At 43.1% G+C, this 18,816-nt stretch overlaps 1 protein-coding gene across 1 annotated transcript in view; it reads left to right on the top strand.

Annotated features, from left to right (window-relative positions):
* The first annotated feature begins 385 nt into the window (after positions 1–385).
* LHFP (lipoma HMGIC fusion partner) overlaps positions 386–18,816 on the top strand; it is a 235,163-nt gene continuing 216,732 nt past the window's right edge. The window contains exons 1-2 of the mRNA XM_010835647.1: positions 386–405; positions 1,362–1,937. Of these exons, the coding sequence (XP_010833949.1) occupies positions 1,553–1,937 (385 nt within the window). The 5' untranslated portion in view covers positions 386–405; positions 1,362–1,552. The remainder of the gene's footprint in view (positions 406–1,361; positions 1,938–18,816) is intronic.

Genomic DNA, 18,816 nt, shown 5'->3' with positions numbered 1-18,816 from the left:
CCGGACTTCCTGAGCTGGGCTCCCCGCCGGCTCGCCCGGCCCGCCGCGTCCGTCTGCCTCCGGGGCGGGGTGGGGGACCCCATCCTCACCTCCTCCCTCCGCGCAGGGCCGGCTGGAAAATGTCCCTCTTCCCCTTTGGGGAGTTAAAGGATCGTTGTGTGTCTTCGGGGTGGGGGTGGTTGCGGCCGTTGCGGGGCGCTGGCTGGCTAAGGGCTTGTCTGGGCTTACCCCCCCGGGGTGCCTGGCCCCAGCTCGAGGTGAGGGCCCCCTCCCCACCCACTCAGTGCCCCCCTACCCCGCGTCTGCCCCAGCCTCAGGGCCTAGACAGACCAACTTCAGCGACTAATGCTGATGCTGACATCAGTTGACAAGATTAAAAAAAAAAGTAGCCGGAGCTCCCCTGGAGTGAGTGACATACTGGAGTGGAAAAGGGGCGGTGGGTGGAAAGCAAAGGGCAGGGGTGGGAGTTGGAAAGGAGAGGGGGAGGATTTGAGATGGACTCTGAGAGCTGGAGTCCTGGGAATGGAACCGTGGGGTGCATGGGCTCTGGGCTTCTGTGTTCTTTATGAAAAGCAGGGAAAGTGGTTCTAAGGAACTCTGTTTGAAAAGGGAGGGCAGGATGCAAGTGGAACCCCTGGAATGACTGGAAGGTATGGACTCTTTTTCAGATGAGACATAGTCATTCATTCAATGAGAAAGATGGTTCCAGTAATTTAATTAGAAGCAATTAATCGGAATTGCAGATATGAAAATGAGTCGTACACAGGCTTTCTTTTGTTGACACTAGAGAAGATAGTTGAGACTGAAGGCATTCCCAAACACTACTGAATAAGCATGGCAAGACGCCTAAGAGTCCCATCCACTCTGTATGCCTAGACAGTCTGTAATTGTGAAAATGAGTCTAATTATTTTGTTCGGGCTCATGCAGAGAGTTAATGCACCTAAAGGAACACAGAAAAGTTGCTGCAAATTATGAGCGTGAACTTGTAAGCCAACTGAATAAACCACACTATGGTTATTTTAGTATAACATTCAGAATTCTGTTTACCGCCAGTAAAAATGCTGCGTTCTTTTTAACGTGAGGATATGAAATGAATTCACTGGCTTGGCAAGTAGGAATAAGTCATGCATTTCTTTAAGTAAGTAGCTGTCCGAGTTAATTAGGGAACATGTGTACATGAAAAAGCTTTAAGCCAGTCTGACAAAATTTGAATTACCGAGAAGTTGATAGAATGGGTTCTTCTCACTTTTGAACTATGGAGGTGTCTCTGAATGGGTGTTAATTGAAAGTTGCAGACCAACTGAGTTGGTCGTATCTTTTCTGTAAAGACATTTAATCTTTAATGTTGTGGTTTTTCCAGGGATCAGCATCCTTACTGCAGAGAATGGGAAGTTGATGTCCAGTAAGACTGAAGATCCGTTCTGTTAGTAGCCACTCTCCCATCACAGAACTGTGGATTACCTGCGGGGAGCCGGTAGTTTGACGGCCTTTACTTCTTCCTGCAGACCCCGAACAGTTACTTTGGGTCCTCCTTGCCCTGTCAGGTGAAAGATGGCATCCAGTCTGACTTGCACCGGGGTCATCTGGGCGCTGCTCTCGTTTCTCTGTGCAGCCACCTCCTGCGTGGGGTTCTTCATGCCTTACTGGCTCTGGGGATCACAGCTGGGCAAGCCCGTGTCCTTCGGCACTTTCCGGAGGTGCTCGTATCCTGTGCACGATGAGAGTCGGCAGATGATGGTGATGGTTGAGGAGTGTGGGCGCTATGCCTCTTTCCAGGGCATTCCCAGCGCGGAATGGAGAATCTGTACCATCGTGACCGGCCTGGGCTGTGGCCTGCTCCTCCTGGTGGCGCTCACTGCCCTCATGGGCTGCTGCGTGTCGGAGCTCATCTCCCGGACTGTAGGAAGAGTGGCCGGAGGAATTCAGTTTCTGGGGGGTAAGTGACTTCACTCAACTTCACTTGTTTACTGGAATCCTGGAGCAATATTGAAAATTGTGTTCCAGCTGTCTACTGAGATTATGGTAATTGACACTTGGAACGATAGGGAGATGTGGATATAGAGTGGCTTTGGGGACAGATTGCCAAAGTCAGAGATTCTTTACTGGAATTGCTTTATAAACATCAAGAGCTCTTAATTTCTGTATATCCCCAAACATGTACATCATTGGTCTGCTAAGCACCACCTCTGTGGGGCAGTAACGTCTAGGTTGTTTATAATGTTGGAGAGGAGACAGTTTGGATTTTATAGCTACTGGCTCTTTACGATCAACAACCAGCAATTGCAGTGTCTGTGTCTTTCTGGAGTCCTGAGATCTTAAGAGATGAAAACTTCACGAAAAGTAGAAAAGGTTTTTGAGTCAACATTGTCATCATAAGCCTTTAATACTCTTTGTTGGATATAAAATTGAGCCTTGCCCCATCTTAAATTATGTTTCTAAATAAGTGATTACAGTTTTAAATGAGAGATCAGTTTTACATGAACAATTATGAATTTCACTATGCCACAAAGATAGGCTTAATTACTTTGTTAGGACTGCTTTTGCTGTGAAGGAAAAAAAAAAAGGAATTTTTAACAAGTGATGTGTGCTTATTTCAAATGGACTGGCTAGTCTCACTAACACCAGAAAAGGTTTGATTTTTACTTGGGTTTCCTCCAGCAAGTATTGCTTCAATATTTCTGGTCATATGGTTTTAATTATACTTTATTTATTTTCCGCTGTGCCTTTCACCTCCATTTTTCAACCTGACGGGCTGAACTTGTCTGATTTATAATCCGCCTTGGTGAAATATGACAACCTCTGCAGATAGTACAGAACACGGGGAAACAGGAAGCCAGGAAAATATATAAAATATATTTGTAACTTCATCTCAAAGTAAGAGTCTGCAACCCGGCTCTTTCTTTGGGTGCTCTCTTGCAGTCTTTTGTGAAAAATCCAGAAGAGGAGAAAACACTACAGAGTCCTCAGATAGAGTCTACATATTGGAGACATCCCAACAGATGATTTCAGATTATCTAATATTAAACTTTCAAGTAACGTTTTGAGTATGAAAATTCTTGTGCTGAAAATGCAAGGGGCCCAGAGTGTTGTGTTTTGGAGTAAGAGATCCAGTTGTTTGCAGTTCTTTATTTCCTTACCAGATGTAACTCTGTTCTCATCTATTTGTTCCCTGGGGTTTTGTGGCTCACTCTGCCCTAGGAGGTAATTGGGGGGCTTAACTGTCCTTCCTTTACTGTTCAGCATTGAGCACAAGTCTTGCGTGTGATGTACAGATTCCTACAGAAGGACAGTACCGGAAAGCCATTAGGAAACGGAATGAGGTTTTTGCAGAGAGTGGAAATACAAATCCGGAGTTAAAAACTTGTTGATACCTCAGATTTGAAAAACAGGACTAATGCCAGGAATATTTAAAAGTTTTTTTTTTTTTTTTTCCTTTAAGAATAAACTTTTGACTTGCAGTTTGTGTTTCACTTGGCTTAGGAAAAATACTTGGATAATTTCTTTTTCTCCTGGTAAACATTAGTTTTCATTTTTTCCTCTTCACTTTGGGGCAGAGGCTACTATTGTTTCTGGTAGAACAGGAAAGTGCTTACGAAGAGGAATCAGTTTTTATTGATTACCTTTAAATGTCTCATGCAAGAAGGCAACAGGAAGTAAATCTGAGACTTGTGAGATTTATGCTTCTCTCTCTAAACTATCTATAGATTTGGGGGAATTATAAAGAGCTTAATGTTCTACTTTACAGAAAACTCAAGGGAAAAGACCATAGTAGAAGTTATGTATACTTTTAAAAGGTCTGTTTTTTCCCTCGTATATGCTCTTCATGAACTCTCACTTGTTAAGAGTTACTGACATTGAGCTGAGGCTATGGGTTCTTATTAGCATGTCTCAAATAGATTACTCATATCCTGCAGAAAAAAATTCTGAATGTGAAACCTAAGAGGGATTTTCTGATTCAAACCTTTTGAGGACCCGAGTAAGTAAATATATCCCCACTACCCAAGACAATCGTCATTTTAGAATTAAAAAATAACTTGAGCTAAAGAAAAGATTTTGAAAAGTTTGCCATTAATCACTACCGCTTTAGTGATAGACCAGTTGACCAAAAAATGCTTCAGAAAGAATTCCTCCTGTTCATTTCATACTTGTTCAAGCTTTTATGCATAAAAACTTGAGTGATAAATAATTTTATGAAAGTTTTCATAAAATAGGTTTCATAAAGACAGCACAGCACCAAATCACTGAGTTCTGTGAATTTACTCAATGTCTGTGCTTTCAAAATACAGTCAACATTACAGGGCACTCTGCTATAAGGTGGATTCTCCTTCTAAAAAATGATCCACCCAGAAAGGTTATGTTTAGCTAAACTTAGGATTGCTCCAACAACAACAGGAAGCAGGAGAATGGCTGAGTGCAGAAGCATCCTGCTTAACCCTGCCTGCTGTGTCCAGAGTGTGCGCATATGGTGTAACATCAGGCAGTAAAACCCCTGCAGTACTTTGGAACTCGTTAAAGGACACAGTGTCAACTTCATTTTGAATCGTCTTGCTGTGGCTGCTTCGAGGTTAAAATGTCACCTGCAAATGAATGGGACAACACAGAGGGGGCACTGTGGTCCACGGACATTTACCACCTATAAGAGAAGTCCTCCAAGGAGTCAGTGGCTTCTGCCTTTCTTGCAGTAACTTGCTCATAAACTTTAATTGCCACCATCTCCATCTTGTGTTTTAAGTCATGTCTTTGTCATAATTTTTAAAAACCAGCTTGGGTTGAGTTTTATCCTCAATTCAGTTTTTAACAGGCACATAGAAAGCCTTTGAAAAGTATCACATCTAGTAAAAATGTTGACACACTGAAAGTGTAGTAATGGTGTTATGAGAAGATAGAGGTTGTAACGTTTCTGTTTGTGGAACGCAAAATTATGTTCTTTCCGATACATCATTAAGTATTTTAATAGACTTTTTTAAAGCTTAATACCAAACTTTTGACGTATGCATTAGAAAAATATCTTATTTACGGGCTCTGTAAATGAAGCATGTAAGAACACTGTAAAGACATATTAAGGCTATCTTAAGTTCAAATGAGCTGACTCATTTGAAAAGGCCCTGATGCTGGTAAAGACTGAAGGCAGCAGGAGAAGGGGACGACAGAGGATGAGATGGTTGGATGGCATCACCGACTCGATGGACCTGAGTTTGAGTTGGTGATGGACAGGGAGGCCTGGCGCGCTGCAGTCCATGGGGTCACAGAGTCAACACAACTGAGCAACTGAACTGAACTGAAGTTCTGCCCACGGGTGCTTGTAATTGTCAGCGTCCGAATCTGTAGATTTCATCTTTGGAAATTGCTGGTGCTATAATGAGAGGGCTCGGAGGAGTCCCAAGTTGACATTATTCCATATTTCGTTTGGATGCGAGTCGCATATGTGTTTAAAATGAGTGTAGAATGCAAATCAGTAGTAAACAACTACTTTTCCAGTTGAGACACTGTTCTGTTCAGAGAAGCCAGGCGAGACCATCTCTTCAACTAATTGATGGTTAAGTGCCACTCACGACAGTAATGACGACAGAGTGCTTCTTGCCACAAACCCATCTCTGTGCTGAAAGCATCATGGCCTCTCCGGAGCCCCTCACTGTACGGCTCCACCTGGACTTGTCTTTCATCCTTTGGGATGAGGGCTTTGCAACGTCTCCTCCCCTTGCTCCACTTTAAACCTGATCAGGCATGACGATTTGTCGCGTTCTGCTTTCCTTCACATCCAGGTTCTCTGTCACATGACAGCTGAGAAATAAGGCAAATAAGTGTTGATGTGTTAATGGGCAGCATGGCCCTTTAGTGACAGTGTCCTCACCGTAAGAAGTTGCTCTAATTTTTAAGAAATCCAGGCATTTCCTGGGCTAGTTGGGGCAACAGGCAGAGCTCTTCTTGCTCCTCTTTAAATTACACCTTAGAGATCACGAACTACTGTTTCCTCCTTCCTCTAACCTTACCGTGTAAAGCACAGGTGAGTTGCTTTGAACTCTGAGCCACTTAAAAGCCACTATACCCATAATGTCCAAATCTTCATTTCCTTCTTGTGGAGTAGAGTCTTTCTAAGAGAATCATCTGATTTTTGACTTACTTCACTTTGTTGCCACCAGCTAACACAGGGAGAGCTGACACTTCTGAGGTCAGGGTCTGTCTGGACTGGTTAGTTTCACTAACACATTTGTTGTTGCTTAGTCGCTAAGCTGTGTCCGACTCTTTGCAAACCCATGGACTCAGCACGCCAGCCTTCCCTGCCTTTCACTATCTCTCGAGGTTTGTTCAAATTCATGTCCATTGAGTCGGTGATGCCATCCAACCATCTCGTCCTCTGTTGCCCCCTTCTCCTGCTTCAATCTCTCCCAGCATCAGTCTTTTCTAATGAGTCACTTCTTCGCCTCAGGTGGCCAAAGTATTGGAGCTTCAGCATCAGTCCTTCCAATGACTGTTCAGGGTTGATTTCCTTTAGGATTGACTGGTTTGATCTCCTTGTGTCCAAGAGACTGAAGAGTCTTCTCCAGCACCACAGTTTGAAAGCATCAATTATTTGATGTTCAGCTTTCTTTATGGTTCAACTCTTACATCCATACATGACTACTTGAAAAACCACATAAACTAAACTAAATCAAGTCTCACTGACACACTAACTAAATCTCACTAGATTTACATCTGCATAGATTTATGAATTGTCCCATTGCCTTGTAAAACATGTATTTTCAGTTATAGGAAAAACCAGCTGAGGCATGTAAATTCATAATCATTTCAAAAGAAAAAAAACACACACTCAAGACAGCTTTATCTCACTCTACAATACATAGGCAGCATCTCAAGATGCATCCAATTTGCACCTCATACAGAGTCATCACTGTTACATTATTGGTTCTTGAACTTTGCAGCTAACTCTAGCTTGCCAAGGGTGTCCTCGTGTGTGTGTTGCTTATAATCAGAAAGCATAACAGCCTCAAGTTTAAAACGTTTATTCCTGGCTATCATTAAAATTCATATTTTTGTTTTCATAAGGCATCACATTCATGTTCGAGGGATCACAGATTCCTGGGGGATACCAGTAGCTGTAAACAGGAAAAGCAGAACCATTTGGGAAACAAGTAGATTGGAGAAACAGTTGGTTATAGAAAGTTAATAAATTTCATTACAGCACAGAATCTAGAGTATTTTGATGCCTGTACCAACCTCCTGGGGGGCATGGGGAAAGTGTAGTATTATGTGTTTTCCTAAGTAATTTGCAGTGGGGTCCCTGCAGGGACTGGTGATCCTTAGAACATATTCAGTTCTTATTTCACCCCAGTGAGGCAGGTTATTTGTTGTCTCTCTCTCTCTCTTTTTTTTTAAACAGTTATGAACACTGAATTTTAGAGTGACACCCAAAGTTATCCCATTAATTATTGGCTGAGTTGTGAATGCTATCACCATACTATTTCAGCAATAATTGAAATTCCATTTTGTATTATATGTAGAATTCAGAATTTCTGGCCATTAGGAATAATAAGTCTCTTAACATAGGTGAATATTTACATTTTCCTTCTAGCTCTATAATATTTAGAATAGTAAATAACATCTTATATATTCAATTAATACTTGATGTATTAGTTTTAGTTATTTATTAGCAACATTTTTATCTGTAAGTGACCTTGTTCTTCTCTACCTCATGGGAATATTTCAAAGAAATAAAATATCACAAATGTGAAGATAATTAAAGCAGTGACTCCTTAATTGATGTCCCTGTGTAGTGTTAGTCTTTTGGAAAACATGTATGTTCTGTAGTCATATATGTTGCATGATGCTGCATAATTCTACATCTCTCTCTTCAAGCACATTTTGAAAGCTCTGAATGAACTGTATTATCTGCAATGAAGAAACAAGCTGCTCTGTCTGAATATTTGTGTCCTCCCACAAAATTCATTTGTTGAAATCCTCATGCTCATGGGATGGTATTAGAAGGTGGGGACTTTGGGAGATGATTAGGTCATGAGGGTGAACCCCTCACAGATGAGATTAGTGCCCTTATAAAGAAGTTGAAGAGAGCACCTCGCCCCTTCTGCCCATGTGAAGATACAAGGAGAAGAGAGCCCCCACCCAACTGTGCTGGCCCTCTGATCTTAAACTTCTAGCTTCCAGAAATGGGAGAAATAAATTTCTGTTGTTTCTAAGCCATGTAGTCCACAGTATTGTTTTTTTTTAATTGCAGCTTGAATGTACGATGAGACCAGCTAAACTTTTTTTTTTTTCCAGGTTAACTTTAACACTGTTTCACAAACTTGTTTGGAAATTGCAGAGTCCTACTTACCTATGATAGGCAGTAGCATCTTTTTGAATTAGTGGCCAGCACAACAAACTTTAGGAAGTGCTGAGTTATAACATGTAATAAATCCAGGGCATGAGTGTTTATGGGTGGTTGGATGGCATCACTGACTCAATGGACATGAGTTTGAATAAACTCTGGGAGTTGGTGATCAACAGGGAAGACTGGCGTACTGCAGTCCATGGCGTCGCAAAGAGCCGGACACGACTGAGTGACTCAACTGAACTGAGCAGTATTTATTGAGTGCCTGCTGCTGCTGCTGCTAAATTGCTTCAGTCATATCCGACTCTGTGCGACCCCATAGACGGCAGCCCACCAGGCTCCCCGTCCCTGGGATTCTCCAGGCAAGAACACTGGAGTGGGTTGCCATTTCCTTCTCTAATGCATGAAAGTGAAAAGTGAAAGTGAAGTCGCTCAGTCGTGTCTGACTCCTATCGACCCTGCAGGAGTCGGACTGCAGCCTACCAGGCCCCTCCGTCCATGGGATTTTCCAGGCAAGAGTACTGGAGTGGGTTGCCATTGCCTTCTCCGTATTGAGTGCCTACCAAATGTCAAATAGCACACCAGGATATAAGTTGAGATAAGGTCACTACTGTGGAGGCGCTCATGGTCTTATGGAGGAAACCAATGTGTGAGGTATAATTACAGTCCAAAGGACTCAGGACACAGATGTCCATTCCATTGCATATAGTTGTTGAGAGGCTGGTGAGGCTCATTCAGCTGCCAAGTGAGGGGCTCACCAGCCTCACATGGTGCCAGTCATTTCCTGCTTCACAGGAGACTACATTTCCCAGAAGCCTTGACTCCTGGCCTCTGGATAGATTAGGCCAATGGGAGGCCCTTGGAAAACGGGAGGGAAGGAGAAGCCAGGGTATGTCTCTCTCTCTAGCTCTCCCTTTGGCAGCATCTTTGGCAGCAATTGTCTCTCCTTTTGGAAAGCCCTGACCTTCACTGTCACAGCTCCCCTTGGAAGCCACTGTCAACAATCCTTCACCAGGTACACAGCCCGGTTCTTCCAGTCATTGGTGATGCCCTCTTCTTCCAACACCATTCCAGTCTCATGGATGGTAGTAGTTTTTGGTTGATGCCAGTTTCCGGGTCACCTCTTTAACATCTATGTGGCTTTTTAGCTCCTCCATCATCTGTGTAACCCGTTTCCTGTATTATATTGCATTTTCTGTGTTTGAAATACTTAGGCTGGTTTCAGCTTTCCTGGATCCTGGCTAAAATACAATACTTAATTCCAGTTCCCGCCTTAGCCAAGTTGCAGATTATATCATACTATGAACTTTTGGGGGTTTTGGTGAATGGGCAAAAATCACCAATGTTTAAAAATGTTCAGGGTCCACTGAAGTGTGAACAAAATGTTGTAGGAGCACAGAAGAGGAAGGGACCTCGTGTCTGGAGGGGTCTGCAAAGGCTTCATAACAGAGGCACTAGATGAACTAGGTTTGAAAGATGAGCAGAAGACTCCTTGGAATTTCGAGCAGTGGAAATGTCAAATTCTCAAAGCCAAGGAGTTATAAAAAGATCTGATGGGCGTTCAGGAAATGGCAATATCCTGTAAAGTATGGAGTGGGGGTAATGGAACAAAATCAGGTCTGAAAGTCTGTATTTTTGTTTAATGGTAAGAATTCTACACTTACCTAAGGTCAACTTTAGATTGAAGTCTTTGAGTGGTTATGGGAGAAACTGACTTAGGAACTATATAATCTAGTAGCAATGAGAAATAAAGGCTGATCTGGGGAAACAACAAAACCAGGAAAGGCAGCAAGAGGCTATTGTTATAGCAGGTTCGGCCAGAGATGGAGAAGACCTCAGCGAAGCTGTGGGAATCAGAAAACGATTTTGAACACATTTCTAAGATCGAGGCAAAAGGGTTTTATGGCTCCTATTTTTAGACGAGTAAATGAGTGTAGTTTGGAGACCTAATAGATTCCTTTCATAGCTTATATGTAATAGCTTATGTTAGTCATGTTACAGATGTGTAATATGGTAGAGCAAGACAGGAAACTAGTTATGCCTTAATGAGTTAATATTATCAATGATTATTATCTCTATGCCATAAGTCAGTTGCACTGAAGGCCATGAACGATGAAATGTCCTTGTGTTATTCCAGTGTAAGTTATAGTTCCCATATGTTTGTCGAATCAAATTTTTGAAAAAATGAAATGTGCCTTTAAGTTCTAAATTGGTATGATTCTGTGATGACATCTAATTCTCATGTGATTTAGTGCTCCTTGGTGAGAGTTGCTGCATATGAGACCTGACTTTCTTAGCGTTTATCTCCACCTTTAAGCTCCAGAGTTTTTCTAAAACTCTGACCCCAATGTTATCTTATGATGAGGTTACCCAAATGGTCCCCTCTTGCAGTCTATGAAGGTACCTTCTGTATGGGTAGCAGATTGTACCTGATGATGTTGGGAGGGGTTTGGGCACACCTGGGAAGACCTGGATTCCCTACGGGATCGTGGCATTCCAGCACATGTGTAGCTGGAAAAGGGGACATAGGTTCATGGTCAAAGTCAATATAGCCTTTCCTCACTCCTGACCACATTTGGCTCCCTGTTAATATCCAAGCTCCCTATACTGTTTCTATCCCACAACTATATGCGCATCATTGTCTTGGATACAGATATAAGATTTTCCACGTTCTCTGCCTGTCTAGGTGGGACCTACAGTAGAGTCACTATATTCTGCAATTTAGTGAGTGGCGAGACATCGTTTCTGCTGCTGTTCATGTGTTTTGTAGGTTTGTTTTGTTTTCAGGGGTTGCGTTGGCTAATTTAAATAGAAAATTATAATCTTGACAATCTCTGTAGTCACCTTGCCTCGTAAACCACGCCTCCTGCGGGAGTCCCACACCTCATAACCACAGTCTTCTTCTAGGAGGTACAGAGATGGGACTTGCCAGGCCACACTGCTTGTATTTCCATCCTAGCTTTTGTGTCTATATTTGTCTCTTATGTTTCCCAGAGTCCAGAGCCTTGCTGTGCTGATCCCTAAGGAGGGGGCAGCAAGGCCCAAGCAGTTGAAGTGCAGTTCAGTGAGACTTAATCTTATTGGGGAACTTGGAGGAGAGGGAAAATAAGAACATCAAGGCAGAACCAATTCAATTGCAAGTCAGTGATCCTGTGGCTGCACTGACATAAGTCATGTGACTCCCACAAATGCAAAAGCATGTTGCAAAGGAATTTAATCAATAGCAATATGTCCAGAGCTCCCGTTGTCCTGTACCAGCCCCTTTTTGGCTTTTTCTTTTTTTTAAATGAATTTTTTTTTATTTATTTATTTTTGGTGCCCTGGGTCTTCGTTACTGCATGCGGAGCTTTCTGTAGTTGCGGTGCTTCTGTTTGCAGTGGCTTCTTTGGTTGCCGAGCACGGGCTCCAGGGCACGTGGGCTTCAGTAGTTGTGGCACACGGGCTTAGTTGTCCTGTGGCAGGTGAGATCTTCCCGGACCAAGGATGGAACCCACATCCCCTGCACAGATTCTTAACCACTGGATCACCAGTAAGTCCCTTTTTGGCTTTTTCAATGGGCAGTGCTGAGGAGAAAAGACTCAAGGTCGGCAGCCCAATTGGCTAAGGCTGGCAGAAGCTGCCCTGCTTGGGAGCCTATTCAGTTTGTGCATCTCATAGGATCTGGAGGATAATGACCAAAGAACAACTCCTCAATCCACAGTTTGTGTCTCAAGGACTTCAGGTGGAAGGTTACGTGGGTAGTTGGCAACATTGGCAAAGAGCTCATGAGAGAGATAAGGCTTAAATATATAGATCCATAGTGTCTTTGAGAACCTCCTATGAGAAGTGTAACTATGTGCGTTTGTGCTCAGTTGCCCAGTCGAGTCTGACTCTTTGTGACTCCATGGACTGTAGCCTGCCTGACTCCTCTGTCCATGGGATTCTCCAGGCAAGAATACTGGAGTATTGGGTTGCCATTATTACTGGAAATGGGTTGCCATTTCCTCCTCCAAAGGATCTTCCTGACCCAGGGATTGAACTTGTGTCTCCTGCCCTGGCAAGCGGATTTTTTTTTTTTTTTCACCACTGAGCCACCTGGGAAGCCCCAGTGTTACTTCTCTCACTATTAAAAAGACGTGATTGTTCATCCTGACACTTTCTTTTAGCATTTGACTGTCCTGATTGGAAGGCAGGTTCTTGGCTGTGTCTGACTCTGTCATCAGTTCTAAGCTTGCCCTTGGATAGTACCAGCCACTCGACATCTGCTATGCTGGTGGACCAGGGTTATGGAGAAGTTTGTGCTGTGTAGGAATAGATTTTATTTTTCTGGAGTAGGTTGCAGGAAAACTCAAGGTAGGAACAGAAATCACACTGCATGCTGTTCACTCACATAAATGTGCCTGGAGGAAAGAAGAGTCTAGAAATGTAGTGAAAAGACAGAGATGTGAAGGATGAATATTTTAATTTAAAAAACATTTGTTTTTTTTTGTTTGTTTCATGTATAAGGATGGCATTCCTATTTTGATCGCCTGGTGGAAGAAAGTCAATTGGTTCATTTATCTCATCCGCCCACTGGTGGCTGTCCTGATTATAGCCTCCTGGTTGGCACCAGTTAAAATTCACTTTGGCTGCCCATGACCTTGGTGCCCAGCAGGTTTCATGAAATTACACAGCAGCCAGCTCTTCTTCTCTGTGTGGCACCATTTTATGTACATTTGACTTCAGAGTAATTTCAGACAATCGTGCTTTGTGTGGTGTGGTTTTTACCATAATCTTCTTGCAGTCTACTTAGAGCAGATCTGGAAATCTGACTCTGATGAGTTTTTAAGATGGTGGAAAATATTGGAGGAGGGACATGTTTTCATTTCTCTATACTTTCCCTGTTTAGCTTGTTAAGCTTGTAAGTTGTGGCAGATTGTTTTTGTAGCATTACTTGCAGCCTGGGATTAGAATAACAACAGTTTTCCCCACGTGGGATGCTTCAGGATTTTGCATGTGGTCGGATCTCAGAAGAAACTGTTTCTGTAAGACTGTAAGTAAAATAAAATGTTAATGCCTTTTCCCCCCTTCTATTAACAAAGCTTCAAGTGCTGCCTTCTGTTCTTGTGTTTACATGACTCTGTGGTTGTGCGTTGTCTTGTAAAGCAGGATCTGGGCAGACAGGGATGAATTCTGCCCCTCAACAGCTTCATGGCCATGGGCAAGCAACTGACTCAGCCTGAGTTCTTTCACCTTTTGTTGCTGCTGTTGTTCAGTCACTAAGTTGTGTCTGACTCTTGGCGACTTCTTCGTGGACTGCAGCACACTAGGCTTCCCTGTCCTTCACTACCTCCTAAAGTTTGCTCGAACTCATGTTCATTGAGTCGGTGATGCCATCCAACCAATTCATCCTCTGTCGCCCCCTTCTCCTCCTGCCCTCAATCTTTCCCAGCATCAGGGTCTTTTCTGAGTCACTTCTTCGCATCAGGTGGCCAAAGTATTGGAGCTTCAGTGTCAGTCCTTCCAGTGAATATTCAGGGTTGATTTCCTTTAGGATGGACTGGTTTGATCTCCTTGCTGTTCCAGGGACTCTTAAGAGTCTTTCCAGCACCACAGTTCAAAAGCATCAATTCTTCGGCACTCAGCCTTCTTTATGGTCCAACCCTCACATCTGTTCATGACCACTGGAAAAACCACAGCTTTGACTAGACGGACCTTTGTTGGCAAAGTGATGTCTCTGCTTTTTAGTAACACTCATTGGGTTTCTGCGAGGTGTACATGTAAGTCAGGTAGTATCAGGCCTGAAAAGGTAGCGTCCCCATAAATGGCGGCCATTACCAATGGTATATTTGACTCAAAATTTTACAGTTTAACTTAAACAGTTAATTAGCTTGCTTCATTACACAGATATTTACTGAGTCCTGCTCACTGGTTAGGCAGAATTCTAGCTATGAAGATAACATAATGAATAGAAGCAGACTGAGAAAGAACTAAAAGAAAGAACTTTGTTTCCACTTACAGTTTGCTATTGCACTCTGCTGTATTTCCCAAAGTAATTTTTGAACTAATAATATTCTTATTGGCAGGTGACTTATTACTTAGGAACCTAGTAAATACACCTTGTTACTAGCTGTATTTGACCCCCGTAGATCATCATTTGAGGTGCGATCTGAATAGGTGTTCTCAGCATCTGTATGCTGCTGCTGCTGCTAAGTCGCTTCAGTCATGTCTGACTCTGTGCGACCCCATAGACGGCAGCCTACCAGGCTCCCCCGTCCCTGGGATTCTCCAGGCAAGAACACTGGAGTGGGTTGCCATTTCCTTCTCCAATGCATGAAAGGGAAAAGTGAAAGTGAAGTCGCTCAGTCGTGTCCGACTCTTCGCGACCCCATGGACTGCAGCCCACCATCTGTATAGGTGTGTTTGTTTCTTTGAGCTCCTACTTCCATGTTGTGGGTTTTCTCCATCTTGGTGGTTATTTATTTTTTTCCTGAGATCATTATTTTATTTTATTTTTTAAATTTATTTATTTTAATTGGAGGGTAATTACTTTACAATATTGTGTTGGTTTTGCCATACATCAACATGAATCTGCACGGGTGTACACGTGTTCCCCATCCTGAACCCTGCTCCCACCTCCCTCCCCGTACCATCCCTCTGGGTCATCCCAGTGCACCATCCCCAAGCATCCTGTATCCTGCATCGAGCCTGGACTGGCGATTTGTTTCTTATATGATATTATGCATGTTTCAATGCCATTCTCCCAAATCATCCCACCCTCGCCCTCTCCCACAGAGTCCAAAAGACTGTTCTATACATCTGTGTCTCTTTTGCTGTCTCGCATACAGGGTTATCATTACCATCTTTCTAAATTACATATATGCGTTAGTATATTGTATTGGTGTTTTTCTTTCTGGCTTACCTTGGTGGTTATTTTTTAAAATATTATCCTTAGGTTCCACAAAGTATCTTCCTTTAAACCTCATCTTTCCTCTGATACATAGCTTGATTACTACCTATCCATGTTTTTATCCTTTTTGAATAACCACAGAAACTAACTGAAAGGAAAATCAGTTCTTTAGAGTTCCAAGTCAACTAACGTTTTAGAGTTCCATTCACCTAATACTAGCTACATTAAAAAATATTTTTTAACTTTTTTAATTGGAGTATAATTGCTTTATAATGTTGTGTTAGTTTCTGCCATACAGCAGAGTGAATCAGTTATGAAAAGTGAAAGTGTTAGTTGCTCAGTCATGTCCAACTCTGCGATTCCATGGACTGTAGCCCATCAGGCTCCTCTGTCCATAGAATTCTCCAGGCAAGAATACTGGAGTGGGTAGCCATTCCCTTCTCCAGGGGATCTTCCTGACCCAGGATCGAACCTGAATCTCCCACATTGCAGGCAGGTTCTTTACCGTCTGAGCCACCAGGGAAACCCCAAATCAGCTATATGTGTACTTATTTCCCTCCCTTTTGAACCTCTCTCCCCTAACAACAACAACAACAAAAAATAGGATTTTTGTGAGGGTTTTTTTTGGCCATACTGCATGGCATACAGGATCTTAGTTTCCTGACCAGGCATTGAACCCTTGCCCTCTGCAATGGAAGCTCCAAGTCTTAACTACTGGACCACCACTGAAGTCCCTGATATTAGCTCCTTTGAATATATCATTTTTTAATATACAAAACACTCTGGTACAGATTTTCTCATTTAATCTTAAAATCTTGCTGCAGCCTTATGTTGTGGGTGCCGTGGGAAACAAAAGAAGTAAATATAATATAGGGTTGTGACCTCAGGGAGTTTATAAATTCAGGGCTTTGGTCACTGGACTCTCCCTCAGAAAGATGTCATTGATATTCCAACAACAGCCAGCTTCAGTATTGTGTTCTACAGCTAGATCTTTTTTTTTTTTTTTATCTTCACAAAATGAACCTTGCCAGTGATATTTGCGGTTGTATGTTGCAGTGATGTTCTCTAAGATTAAAGCTCAGTTCAGGGCTTGTAGGGCTTTTGTTTCGGATCCTGGGGGGGATTGAGCAAAATAAAAAGAAAATATCTTTGATGCTTGTATATAATTCTTTAAAAACTGTACCAAGTGCATTCTTAGAGAAAGATAAAATGTGTTTTGAAATTGAGGCTAGAGATGGGGCAGAAGAACATGCTGTAAAACAGTCATCTGTTTTGGCATCAGAGGCTGAATCCTGTAGAAGGCTGAGACATCTTACTGCCTTGAATGTTCTATGAGCAAGTTTATATAATATGTAACTGTACTGAGACATGTTATTGAGACATGTTACTGCGATAGTCATGATCTCTGAGTGACCATTTAAAAAGCCATTAATTGTGAAAAAGCCATTAATTAAAAAGGCATTAAATTACATTTCATTGCAGTGTCATGGTGCCCTGTCACATTGATTTCAAATGGCTCAGAGGACCCGTACTGAGTGGCCAATGTCTGTCTTTTGCCCGGGCTACGTTCCTGTTCACCGGCGTCCCTCTTGTCCATCCTTGTGGTGACCAAGAGTCATCTTCTTGGCTGGGATCATGGCCCCTCATGCTTCCCGTGGATAAAGGCTGTTTACAAGGTGCCTCACGTGCCCCCGGAGAAGGCAATGGCACCCCCACTCCAGTACTCTTGCCTGGGAAATGCCATGGATGGAGGAGCCTGGTAGGCTGCAGTCCATGTGGTCGCAGAGCACGACTGAGCGACTTCACTTTCACTTTTCAGTTTCATGCATTGGAGAAGGAAATGGCAACCCACTCCAGTGTTCTTGCCTGGGGAATCCCAGGGATGGGAAGCCTGGTGGGCTGCCTTCTATGGGGTCGCACAGAGTCGGACACGACTGACGTGACTTAGCAGCAGCAGCACCTGCCCCATTTATCATGTCACCATCTACTGGCATCCTTATGTTGGACTGTGCTTTGCCCAGCCTAAATGTCATAGTGTTTCCTGTATATTTTTTACCCAGGTCTCATGTCTGTGCCTTGTCTGGCCACGTCCCTCCTCCCCTTGATGCAAGCCCGAAGTCCACTTGTTTTTGAAGGTGTGTTTTGAATGCTGACTTCCCTATAAAGCCTTCTCTGATGGCACAGTTGAAGGAATCCTGCCTTTTGTGTGTTTCCTTGGAACCTGACCAACGTTGGTTATTTCTGGGGGAGGCCTGTGGGAGCTGCCTCCCATGTGTGACTGCCAGTCCCTCTGCTGCAGTCTCTCAGCACACCCCTGCCTTAGCACAACATTTACATCCACTTGATGGATGATTTGCTCAAAATCATTGTGGAAAATTTTGAATCCAGGTATTCACGTGAGCCCAATTCTGACTTGGGGCCCATGACATGCTTGGACTGCACTCTGTGTTACACTGTTAATTACCACTCCTCTACTTCCCAATTTGGGCTAGGTCACTTCTTGTGTCCAGTACTGTCATACATGATAGCAAAATTTCCTTCCTCTGGAGAAGGAAATGGCAACCCACTCCAGTATTCTTGCCTGGAGAATTCTAAGGACAGAGGAGCCTGGTGGGCTACAGTCCATAAGGTCGCAAAGAGTCAGACAGGACTAAAGTGACTATCATTCACTTCCCAATTTTGGCTAGGTCACTTCTTGTGTCCAGTACTATCATCAGTTCAGTTCAGTTCAGTCGCTGAGTCATGTCCGACTCTTTGCGACCCCATGAACCGAAGCACGCCAGGCCTCCCTGTCCATCACCAACTCCCTGAGTTTACCCAAACTCATGTCCTTTGAGTTGGTAATGCCATCCAACCATCTCATCCTCTGTTGTTCCCGTCGCCTCCTGCCTTCAATCTTTCCCAGCATCAGGGTCTTTTCAAATGAGTCAGCTCTGCACATCATGTGGCCAAAGTATTGGAGTTTCAGCTTCAACATCAGTCCTTCCAATGAACACTCAGGACTGATCTTTAGGATGGACTGGTTGGATCTCCTTGCAGTCCAAGGGACTCTCAAGAGTCTTCTCCAACACCACAGTTCAAAAGCATCAATTCTTTGGCGCTCAGCTTTCTTTATAGTCCAACTCTCACATTGATACGTGACCACTGGAAAAACCATAGCCTTGACTAGACAGAACTTTGATGGCAAAGTAATGCCTCTGCTTTTGAATATGTGATTTTTGAGCCCACAAAAATAAAATTAGCCACTATTTCCACTGTTTCCCCATCTATTTGCCATGAAGTGATGGAACCAGATGCCATGATCTTAGTTTTCTGAATGTTGAGCTTTAAGCCAACTTTTTCACTCTCTTCTTTCACTTTCATCAAGAGGCTCTTTAGTTCTTCTTCACTTTCCGCCATAAGGGTGGTGTCATCTGCATATCCGAGGTTATTAATATTTCTCCCGGCAATCTTGATTCCAGCTTGTGCTTCCTCCAGCCCAGCGTTTCTCATGATGTACTCTGCATATAAGTTAAATAAGCAGGGTGACAATATACAGCCTTGACGTACTTCTTTTCCTATTTGGAACCAGTCTGTTGTTCCATGTCCAGTTTTAACTGTTGCTTCCTGACCTGCATACAG

This window comes from Bison bison, unplaced genomic scaffold (assembly GCF_000754665.1).
Source record: "Bison bison bison isolate TAMUID 2011002044 unplaced genomic scaffold, Bison_UMD1.0 scf7180017864048, whole genome shotgun sequence".
NCBI classification, from domain to species: Eukaryota; Metazoa; Chordata; class Mammalia; order Artiodactyla; family Bovidae; genus Bison; species Bison bison.
The sequence above is the reverse complement of the archived record's forward strand: the minus strand, read 5'-3'. Positions and strand labels throughout refer to the sequence as shown.